At 44.7% G+C, this 12,137-nt stretch overlaps 1 protein-coding gene across 1 annotated transcript in view; it reads right to left on the minus strand.

The window, feature by feature from the left end:
• The window catches only part of CCDC157 (coiled-coil domain containing 157), an 89,935-nt gene that overhangs the window by 17,650 nt on the left and 60,148 nt on the right, over positions 1–12,137 (minus strand). The window contains exon 7 of the mRNA XM_075341516.1: positions 5,207–5,383. Within this exon, the coding sequence (XP_075197631.1) occupies positions 5,207–5,383 (177 nt within the window). The remainder of the gene's footprint in view (positions 1–5,206; positions 5,384–12,137) is intronic.

Here is a 12,137-nt window from a genome sequence, read left to right on the forward strand (position 1 = left end):
AGAAAAGTACTTAATTTACGCTTGGGAAATCTGAAATGGAATTTCTCCTGCTGTGAAGCTGACTCCTCCACTTGAGGAGCTGGGGGAGAAATATCCAACATTTTATTGATGGACGCGATAAGATTGTTCACTATGGCGTCACCATCAGGAGTATCTAGATTGAGAGCGGTCTCAGGATCAGAATCCTGATCAGCTATTTCCGGCTCATCACACAGAGAATCCTCCTGCTGAGAGCCTGACCAGTGAGATGATGTAGAGGGCCGCTCATAGCGAGCTCTCTTAGGCTGTCTGGGACTGTCGTCCGTGTCAGAGCCATCACCCTGGGATGCGTGGGACACCCCCGGAGCTGTTCCAACTGAGGGGGGCCAGGGAGCAATGAATCAACAGTGCCCATGGTCTGAGTTACTGGTCTAGACTGCAAAGTTTCTAGAATCTGAGACATAGTCACAGATAATCTATCCGCAAAAATTGCAAACTCTGTCCCCGTCACCTGGACAGTATTCACAGGTGGATCTCTCTGGGACACCTCCAGCAGAGGCCCTGGCCGAGCAGGGAGCACAGGGACCGAACACTGCACACAATGGGGGTCAGTGGAACCTGCCGGTAGAACAGCCTCACAAGCGGTGCAAGCAGCATAAAAAGCCTGTGCCTTGGCACCCCTGTTTTTTTGCGGACGACATGCTGTATTCTCCACAGAGCAATCCAGGAGGGTATATAGCCAAGAATCACCAGCGACCGTTTAGTGCAATGTATAGCATGCAAGCATAAAAATACAAATGAACACTTTCACTAGTGGGGTCAGCACCGGAGGGTGCCGCTTACCGCCCGCTAAAAGCGGGTGTGTAGTCGCCAGAATCCCGTGCCTGGGTGTCCCAGAACTTGTCTCCCCTTTCCAGCTCAGCCTGCACACAGGAATGGCTGCCGGCGTTCTGTGAAGAGGGGCGGACCGTGGGCGTGCCTCAGACAAAGTGCGGGAAACTGGCTTCCCACTGTGCTCAATGTGAGGGCTGGAGTATGTAAAGCAGATTCCAGCCCTCGGCGCTGACTTTCTGTATAGCGTCCCGCCCTTCCCCTGACTGGCAGGCCTGGGGGCGGGAACGAAACGGAACTAGGCCGCAAAAGCCGGGGACTCTAGTAAAAAGCGCGGCCGACAAATCTGCACGGCCAGCGCGGAAGTCCCCGGCGCACCACAAGTCCCAGCCGCGTTGCAGTAAAAACTGTCAGCAGGGGCCGGCGCGGCAGTTCCCCACACACTAACTCCCTTAGCAAGCTGTGGAAGTGTGGCACAAGCGCAGCAGCGCTATTGTCCCCGGCGCACTAACACACCCAGCAATGCTGCAGTGTGTGCGCGGTCTGTACGGGGACACAGAGTACCTTGGCGTAGCAGGGCCCTGTCCCTGACGATACTCCGCTCCATATCCAGCAGATTCCCCAGGGGCTGTGGACGGAGCACGGTCTCTGTGCCTGGAGACCGGTAAATCCCACTTCACCCAGAGCCCAAAGGGGGATGGGGAAGGATGCAGCATGTGGGCTCCAGCCTCTGTACCCGCACTGGGTACCTCAACCTTAACAAACACCGCCGACACAAAGTGGGGTGAGAAGGGAGCATGCTGGGGGCCCAAGTATGGGCTCTCTTTTCTTCCAACCGACATAGTCAGCAGCTGCTGCTGACTAAAACAGTGGAGCTATGCGTGGATGTCTGACCTCCTTCGCACAAAGCTTGAAAACTGAGGAACCCGTGATCTCACGGGGGGTGTATAGGCAGAAGGGGAGGGGCCTTACACTTTTAAGTGTAATGCTTTGTGTGGCCTCCGGAGGCAGTAGCTATACACCCAATTGTCTGGGTCTCCCAATTAGGAGCGACAAAGAAAGGCAAAAAAATTCCAAGTGCGGAAAAATTGCAAAAAAAGTGTGATCGTACAATAGTTTTTGGGATATTTTATTCACCGTGTTCACTATATGGCAAAACTGATGTATCTATGAGATGCCGGAGTTCAGTGCGCGTTTGTAGACACCAAGCATGAATAGGTTTACTTGTATTTAAGGGGTTAAAAAAAATTCACAAGGTTGTCCAAAAAAAGTGGCACGTGTTTTGCGCCATTTTCCAAAACCCATAGCGTTCTCATTTTTCGGGATCTATGGCTCAATGATGGCTTATATTTTGCGTCTCGAGCTGACATTTTTAACGGTACCATTTTTTGCGCAGATGCTATGTTTTGATCGCCTGTTATTGCATTTTGCGCAAAATTTGCGGCGACCAAAAACGTAATTTTGGTGTTTGGAATTTTTTTGCCGCTACACCGTTTGCTGATCAGATTAATTGATTTTATATTTTGATAGATCGGGCATTTCTGAACGCGGCGATACCAAATGTGTGTATATTTTTTATTTTTTTAACCCTTTAATTTTCAGTGGGTTGAAAGGGGGGTGATTTGAACTTTTTTTTTTTTTTAATTTTTTTAAAAAAAATTTTAAACTTTTTTTTATTTTACCAGTCCCCCTAGGGGGCTATAGTGATCAGCAATCCGATCGCTCTGCCTTATCTGCAGATCACAGCTACACAGCTGAGAACTGCAGATTTGGTGTTTTACTTTAAATGCCGGCTGTATTCCGGCATTGAGAGGAAGGGACTCATGTTAGCTACATGCGCCATCACATGACCCTGTGTTACCATGGCAACCATGATCACGTGACTTCCGATGGGGGCGGGGTAAGTCACTGTCATGGCGGCGTGCATATACATCTCGCTGCCAGATTTTGGCAGCGAGATGGAAGGGGTTAATGGCTGCGGGTGGAAGCGATTCCACCTGCGACTAGCAGGCACACGTCAGCTGTTGAAAACAGCTGATATCTGCGCAGATCGCCGCCGCCTGCCCACGGCAGGGGGCGGGGATTAACTGCACACAATCCATGATGTACCCAGTACGTCATGGCTCGTTAAGGGGTTAAAGGGAACTTGTCACCAGGGTTTTTCCCTTACGAGCTGCGGCCACCACCAGTAAGCTCTTATATATAGCATTCCAGAATGCTGTATATGCAGGTGCATCTCAATAAATTAGAATATCATCAAAAAATTAATTTATTTCAGTAATTCAGTACAAAAAAGGAAACACATATTATATAGAGAGTCATTACACACAGAGTGATCTATTTCAAATGTTTATTTCTGTTAATGTTGATGATTATGGCTTACAGCCAATGAAAACCCCAAATTCATTATCTCAAAAAATTAGAATAATTACCACAAAACAACTGCAAAGGCTTCATAAATGTTTAAAATGGTCCCTTAGTCTGGTTCAGTAGGCTACACAATCATGGGGAAGACTGCTGACTTGACAGATGTCCAGAAGGCAGTCATTGACACACTCCACAAGGAGGGTAAGCCACAAAAGGTCATTGGTAAAGAAGCTGGCTGTTCACAGTGTGCTGTATCCAAGCACATTAATGAAAGGTTGAGTGGAAGGAAAAAGTGTGGTAGAAAAAGGTGCACAAGAAACCGGGATAACCGCAACCTTGATAGGATTGTTAAGAAAATGCCATTCAAACATTTGGGAGAGATTAACAAGGAGTGGACTGCTGCTGGAGTCAGTGCTCCAAGACCCACCACATACAGACAAATCTAGGACATGGGCTACACTTGTCCCATTCCTTGTGTCAAGCCACTCATGACCAATAGACAACACCAGGAGCATCTTACCTGGGCCAAGGAGAAAAAGGAACTGGACGGTTGCTAAGTGGTCCAAGGTGTTTTCAGATGAAAGTAAATTTTGCATTTCATTTGGAAATCAAGGTCTGGAGGAAAAGTGGAGAGGCCACAATCCAAGCTCCTTCAGTTCTAGTGTGAAGTTTCCACAATCAGTGATGGCTTGTGGAGCCATGTCATCTGTTGGTGTAGGTCCACCATATTTTATCAAGACGAAAGTCTACCCTTTGCCGACAAGCTTTTTGGAGATAGAAATTTCATTTTCCAGCAGGACTTGGCACCTGTCCACATTGCCAAAAGTACCAATACCTGGTTTAGTAACCACAGTATCACTGTGCTTGATTGGCCAGCAAAGTCACCTGATCTAAACCCCATAGAGAATCTATGGGGTATTGTCAAGAGGAAAATGAGAGACACTAGACCCAACAATGCAGACGAGCTGCAGGCTGCTATCAAACCAACCTGAGCTTCCATAACACCTCAGCAGTGCCACAGGCTGATTACCTCCATGCCATGCCACATTGATGCAGTAATTCATGCAAAAGGAGCCCCAACCAAGTATTGAGGACATTTACTGTACATAGTTTTCAGTAAGCCAACATTTCTGAGTTTAATATCATTTTTTCAGTTGTTCTTCTATAATATTCTAATTTTCTGAGATAATGGCTTCTGGGTTTTCATTGGCTGTAAGCCATAATCATCAACATTAACAGAAATAAACACTAGAAATAGATCACTCTGTTTATAATGACGCTATATAATATGCGTTTCCCTTTTTGTATTGAATTACTGAAATAAATTAACTTTTTGATGATATTCTAATTTATTGAGACGCACCTGTAAGTGCCCAGGTTGATCTGTAGAACGTAAAAACCATCTTTATAATAGTCCTCTCGGGGGCGGTCAAGTCCGATGGATGTTGCTGCTCTCGGTCCGGCGCCTCCTCCATCTTGTGGGCTCGCAGTCTTCTTGCCCAGTACCGTGTGCATGACGCAACCTACGTCATTCACAGAGGCCTCCATTGGGCTCCTGCGCAGGTGCATTTTGTTCTGCCCTGCTTGTAGTCTGTAACCTTTTCTCGCGCCTGCGCATTACAGTACTTTGCTCGCATCTGCGCAGGAGTGCAATGGAGGCCTCTGTATGAATGACGAAGGATGCGTCATGCACATGGGGCTGGGAAGGAGCACGACAATCCCACAAGATGGAGGAGGCGCCGGATTGAGAGCAGCGACACCCATCGGACCGGACCACCCACTAGGTGAGTAATATAAAAGGTGTTTTTTTACGTTATACAGAGCTGCCTGGGCTTTTATTCTGGAATGCTGTATATAAGGGCTCACTGGTGGTGGCCGCAGCTCATAAGGGAAAAACCTGGTGACAGTTTGGGCCTCTTAACTAGGCTTGGTTAGTAAAATGCTGATGGTGGAACTGGAGTGATATTGCTATTCAGACTTCTGTAGAACATTTTACTTTTGCTACGAGAATAAAATCATTTAGCACTACCTGTTGTTCATTCATTTGGCTCCTTAGATCTTCTTCCTCTCGTTTTATTTGCTGTATTTGCTCTTCTAATTTGTCTCGTTCTTCATCTGCCTCCCCTAGGTTACCACGCAAGCTTTCACACTCTTGGGACAACCTGTCTAGCTGCTGCGCTAGTGATTTTTGCTTTGCCTGTAGGGACTGGGACCAGGAAGAGAAAGGAGTTTGTTAAAAAGGTATGCATGCATTATACCAATAAAGTAATCAAACATTAGGAAAAAGCATTAAATACCAAAGAGGCTACAGGACAAATTTTAGCCGAAATTTAAGAAAAAGTTCTGGTGTGTGAGCACTAAAAGAGTATTTTCCAAAATTGTGATTTATCCGGTCTGTAATTACTAATCATTGGGGGACTGACCACTGGAACCCTCAAAGATCCCAAAAACAGGGTCTCAGAACACAAGGAAAGAGGCTCTGTAGAAATCATTTTTAAAGGAGTGAAGATGTACATGGTCATTACCTATGGGATTGCTGGAGTAGAGTATAGCACTCAGTAATTTCCGACAGTTAAGGCCCCTTTGACACATCAGTTTTTTGCCATCAGTCACAATCCGTTGGCTTGACGGATGTATGGATCCGTCGCAGACTGTGGAAAAACTGATGTAATGAATGTGTTGCATCAGTGTTTTCAGCCCAACAGTGTTTTTACACCCCATCTGAGCATGCTCAGTTAAAAAAAAAAAAAAAAAAAACGGAATCTGGCGTCGGATTCCGTCATTTGACGGATTACGACGGATCCTGCACATATAGCCTTCCATTATACCAAACGACGGACGGCAACGTATCCGTCGCTGTCCGTTTTTTCGACGTACACAAAAAATGTTACTTTGTCTGTTGTCTCTGTTCGACAAACAATTTTCGACGGATCCATCGAACGACAGATGAAACGTGAAGCCATTCGTCGCAATCCGTCGCTAATACAAGTCTATGAGAAAAAAACGGATCCAGCAGCATCAGTCGCTGCATGCGGTTTTATCAAAATTCGACAGATTGTGACTGATGGCAAAAAACTGATGTGTGAAAGGGGCCTAAATTGACAATAAGTGGAAGCTGAGCACGGGCATCTAAACTTAATTTGAGCATGGGGCTCTGAAGAGCCTTGTTTCTGTGGTTCAAATCCTCGTTCTTAGAATCACTGTGGTCCTACAAGTTATCCTATATCCAGTGGACAGAGAATAACTTGCAATTTTGAAAAACACTTTAAGACTAAGGCTATGTGCACACAGTGCGTTTTTCGCGGCGTTTTTGCGCGTTTTTGGCCTCAAAACTGCATGACTTGGCTTCCCCAGCAAAGTCTATGAGTTTTCATTTTTGCTGTCCGCACACAACTTTTTTTTTAAGCTGCGTTTTTGAGCTTAAAAAAAAAATAAAAATATGGACATGTCAATTCTTTCCTGCGTTTTTCTGTGTTTTCTTCCCATGCAATGCATTGAAAAAACGCAGCAAAACGCAGCCAAAAACGCACCAAATCGCGGTAAAAACGCATGCGTTTTTTGCAGCTTTTTCTTGCCGCGGGTGCGTTTTTGTGCGTTTTTAGCGGCCAAAAACGCAGCGTCAAAAAAACGCAGCGTGTGCACAAAGCCTAACACTATTTCTGACTAATAAAGGACGTCACTCCTGGATTTATTTACAGATTTAATCCACTTCAGGCTCCATTTCGTCAGCTGTCTCTAACCTCAGCTTTAGATTGGGAGAAGAGTAGTAGCTATGATGTCCCATATACACCGCAGACACAAGCAGAAGCATCATAAAGCACATTTAATGACAGTACTGAGCAGTGATACTGTGAATCCAGCACTAGTGTGAGGTAGTATAATCTGTATACTGAGTTAGTGTCACAGCCTTCTTCATCCCCCTTCCATCTTCATAGACTTATGGTCAGTCATTATATAGCACCATCTGTCAGTGAAGGTGATAGTCTGTTTTTTGGGTTTTTTTTAAATTCTTTATTTTTATTTATAAATGGAAGCCTTTAACAGTACTTGTTACAATTCTTAAGATCGAATGGATCTTTTTAAACCCTTCACGAGCATGGACGGATAGATCAGTCATGGAGAGTGTCCCGTTAAGCCCCGCCCCCTGCCGCGGGCAGGCGGCGTGAATCGGCACACATATCAGCTGTTTTCAACAGCTGACATGTGTGCCTACATGTTACGAGTGGAATCGCATTCCACCCGTAACATTAACCCCTTACATCACGCTGCCAAAGTCTGGCAGGGAGATGTATATACGCGCGGTGAAGATTTTCACTTACCGCCACCCCCACCGGAAGTCACGTGAGTGATCACGTGACTTTCGGTGGTTGCCATCGTAGCACAGGGTCATAGCCTGCAGCTATGAAGTTTCACTTTCGTTTTCCCTCGGCCGGGAGCAGAGAGAAACAGGAAGTGACTGAATCTGCTGTTTACAGCTGTAATCAGCAGATAGATAAGAGCGATCGGATTGCTGATCGCTATAGCCCCCTAGGGGGACTTGTAAAATAAAATAAAAAAAAAGTAAAAAAAAAGTTTTAAAAAATAAAAAAAATAAAAAAACCCCTAAAAGTTCAAATTACCCCCCTTTCCCCCATTGAAAATTAAAGAGTTAAAAAATAAATAAATATACACATATTTGGTATCGCCGCGTTCAGAAATGCCAGATCTATCAAAATATAAAATCAATTAATCTGATTGGTAAACGGCGTAGTGGCAAAAAAATTCCAAACGCCAAAATTACGTTTTTTGGTCACCGCAAGTTTTATGCAAAATGCAATAACAGGCGATCAAAACATAGCATCTGCGCAAAAATGGCACCATTAGAAACGACAGCTCGAGACGCAAAAAATAAGCAGTCACCGAGCCATAGATCCCAAAAAATGAAAACTCTATGGTTTTCGGAAAATGGCGCAAAATGTGCGCCACTTTTATTGGACATGCTTGTGAATTTTTTTAACCCCTTAGATACAAGTAAACCTATACATGTTTGGTGTCTACAAACTAGCACCGACCTCAGGCATCATACCCACACATCAGTTTTACCATATAGTGAACACCGTGAATAAAACATCCCAAAAACTATTGTGCCACCACACTTTTTTTGCAGTTTTTCCACACTTGGAATTTTTTTGCTGTTTTCCAGTACACCATATGGTAAAACGTATGGTTTCATTTAAAAGTACAACTTGTCCCGCAAAAAACAAGCCCTCATATGGCAAGATTGATGGAAAAATAAAGTTACGGCTCTCGGAAGAAGGGGAGCAAAAAACAAAAACGCAAAAACGGAAAGTGCCCCGGGGCTGAAGGGGTTAAGATACATTCCATACACCATAGGTAAGATACATGGCAAAATTTACATTGCAAAATTTACATTTTTACAGCTTGACAGAAAATGTTCCCGCAAATACCCCCTTCCAGGTGTATAGACATTCAGGGTTCCATCTAGCTTTTTCAAAGAATAAATTCACTATTAACAGGTAACATAAGTAACTCGCCAAAAATAGTAAAAAGAGAAAGAGAAAGATAACGAGACCGGGGAGAAATAAAGCATAAAGAGTAGAGAAAAATGAGAAACTGAGGAGAAGGGGGTAGGGGCTGGGAGGTGGAAAGGCTAGGTAGGGGTAAGGAGGGAAAGGGGGGGGGGAATGACTCGCCTATATATTCCCTTCTGTGGTTCCCTAAGCATCTTCGCCGCCGCCCATCAGAGCACCGTAGTCCTCCGAGTGCTAGAAGTCCATCCACTCCCTCCACGTGGCCCAAAATTTCTCATATGAATCATGTAGCGATGAAGTTAGATCCTCCATATACATGAGGTCATTGACCTTATTGCTCCATTGAACCAGCGTGGGGGTGTCGTGCTCCTCCACCCCTCTGCAATGCACACTCTCGCCGCCATGATGAGGAATTTCCTCAAAGAGTTCTTGTATATTTTTTCAGGAATCCCGCAGTGATGTAACAGGGCAGCAGCAGGTCCCAATTCCTTCTCCCTACACATCACCCGTGAAATGATATCAGACACTCCCTTCCAAAAAGGGCCGAATCACCTCACATTCCCAGAACACATGTAGAATGTTACCCTCTGCTGTGCCACACCGCCAGCATGTGTGCGAGCAACCGTTGGAAACATCTCATGTAACCTTGAAGGTACTCTGTACCATCTGGTTAGCAGCTTGTAGCTAGCCTCCTGAAACCTGGAGCTAATGGAGGATGTGTGTGCCAATCTGAAGACCCTTTCCCACTGTGTTGGAGTCAGCTGAATTCCCAAATCCCGTTCCCACTGTGAGGCGAAAGGGGGAATTTGTTGGTTTGGGGGCGCAGACAGGAGCGAATATACTGCCGTATCGTGCCTGTTCCCATACATATTTGTTCAAACTGTGTCTGGGTTCACTGAAAGAGGCACCTGGCTGGGAGGCCACCGAAAAAGTGCGCCAGTTGCAAGCATTTCCATTGACCAAGTGAGATGGGATCCTGTCTAGCTGCCAATCCCTCTACCGACGGCCAGGTATCCCAGATTCCAAAGTCTTCCACCCGATCCACCCCGCCCCGAACCCCAGACTGAAAAACTGGGTCCACTCTACCAGGCTCAAAAGCAGCATGGCTCAGGATCGGCGTCAAACTCGATTGCCTGGGTAACATTTCAGATTGCACCCTCCCCGTATTACAGTATGTCACGGTTGACCCGATAGTTGGATGTGTTTTCAAGCTTGTAGGGACGTCCGAGAGCGCCCATGGCAATTTGTTGAGGGGAATTGGGGAAAAGGACTGCTCTATTTGTATCCACGCCTTTTGAGACCCGTTCCTGCACCAATCAATCATTCTAGTTAGGTGACCCGCTAAGTGATATCTTCTCATGTCCGGCAACCCAATCCCCACACTACACTTGGTCCTATGCAAGATAGCTCTTTTTATTCGTGCCGATTTACCTGCCCAAATGAAGGAGGACTGAATGGATTCCAGAGATTTGAAGAATTTGAAGAATCCTGAAGGTATTTGAACTGGGAGTGCCTGCAATAGATATAGAATTCTGGGTAGGACATTCATTTTGTAAATCTGGCTTCTGCCAAACCAAGAGAATAATGATTTCCCCCATCTATCACAGTCCTTCCTAATGGAAGACAGCAGAGACGGGAAATTCTGAGAGTAAAGCAGACCCAGATCACTGGTCACCCGTGTCCCCAGGTAGTTTAGAGACTGGGATGACCATCGGAAGTTAAACGATCCCTTCAACTCTTCCACCTCTTTGGATGAGAGATTTATGTTAAGAGCCTCAGATTTAGTGAAATTTATCTTGAAATTTGATAGACTGAAAAATCTCCGGAACTCCCTCATTAAGTTGGGGAGAGAGATCCTGGGGGCTGACACAAAGAACAGGAGATTGTCCGCGTATGCAGCTACCTTATGCATGACATGGCGCACCCCAATACCCGCAACATCTGGGTTGGCTCGTACGTGTCTGAGGAAGGGTTCTAGCGTGAAGATGAAGATTAGGGGAGACAATGGACAACCCTGACGGGTGCCGTTAGATATTTTAAATGGGTCCAACAGAATCCATTCACTCGGACTCTCGCTGAGGGTACCGAGTATAAAGACATGATCTAACCCATCATTCTGCTTCCCATCCCCAAACACCCGAGCGTGGTTTCCATGAAGGTCCAATCCACGCTGTCAAAAGCCTTTTCGGCATTGGTTGACAGCAGGATGGAGGGGAGACCCCCAGTTTTAGCTTTAGGTATCAAATTAATGGCCTTAACTGTGTTATCACGTGCCTAACGTCCCGCCATAAAACCCGCCTGATCTGGATGGATTATTTGAGAAAGCAGAGATAGTCTGTTTTCACCTCTGCCTCACTACAGACAGATTTTACAGTGAATTCACAGTATGTTATCAGTGCAGGAGGTTAAGGGAAAGTAGGCAGAGATGGCCACTAAGTAGAGAAAGAAGCACTTTTTGTAATAAGATATATTATACTTTTTTATCTAGGCTTGTACTCTTGATTTAAAGAAAAATAGTTGAACCACATGTATTTTTTAAAGAACCACTACAGGATAAAATAATACAAGTGGAGTATATCTAGCGTGTGCCTGAGGGGTAGTGCATGACACAAGAAGAGAAAAAAAAAATACACCAGAGAATCCGAGTATCGAGCAGCTCTCCATCCAACTCTACTGTACAAAGATTCCTTTGAAAAAGCGTCTAGCGAAACGCACATTGTGCGCAGCCTGCACTCTGGTGCCGGTTGATTTATGTAGTTGTCCATGTGATTTCATCACTACTTGTACTTGCTGCTCTAAAGGTCTGAGTTCTGAGCAATTAGATTTAGATTTTTACTCCACCCATATAAATTTGTCACTTTGTACCTGGCACTTTATGGCATCAGTGTACTTTCATTTCGTGTTTATGTATTTTTTAACCACTTCTTTATATTTGCTTCCTTAGCTGTCTCGGCTCTGTGCCGTCATTCATTATATTTTGTAGGAGTCTATTTACTTCAGACGCAGTATATCAGAAAAGTGATCACAACTCTCACATTATTGTAGATATTTTATTATATCTTTTCATATACATTTATTACCCAGTACCTTATGGCATTTATGTAATTGCGTTATATGTTCTTTTCATATGATACAGCTACTTTATTCACACTGGTTCCTCTATGGATCTGGGCTCTGTGCAATAATTTATTATATTGGGTAGGCACCCATTTCCCTATTTTTTTTTTGGCACCCAGCACTCTAGGGCATTAGTGCATTTGCAATACAAAAATATATATATTCAATATGGATGTAACATTTATTAGATTGGTTCACGTCTAATTACTTTGCATAGCACTTCGTGAATATTTACAAAACATAACTTTTTTTTTTCCAGTTGATTTTATGGCTGTTTTTCACCTTTGTTAAATACGTATTTCTTTTCACTTT

This window comes from Anomaloglossus baeobatrachus, chromosome 1 (genome assembly GCF_048569485.1).
Source record: "Anomaloglossus baeobatrachus isolate aAnoBae1 chromosome 1, aAnoBae1.hap1, whole genome shotgun sequence".
Classification (NCBI taxonomy): domain Eukaryota; kingdom Metazoa; phylum Chordata; class Amphibia; order Anura; family Aromobatidae; genus Anomaloglossus; species Anomaloglossus baeobatrachus.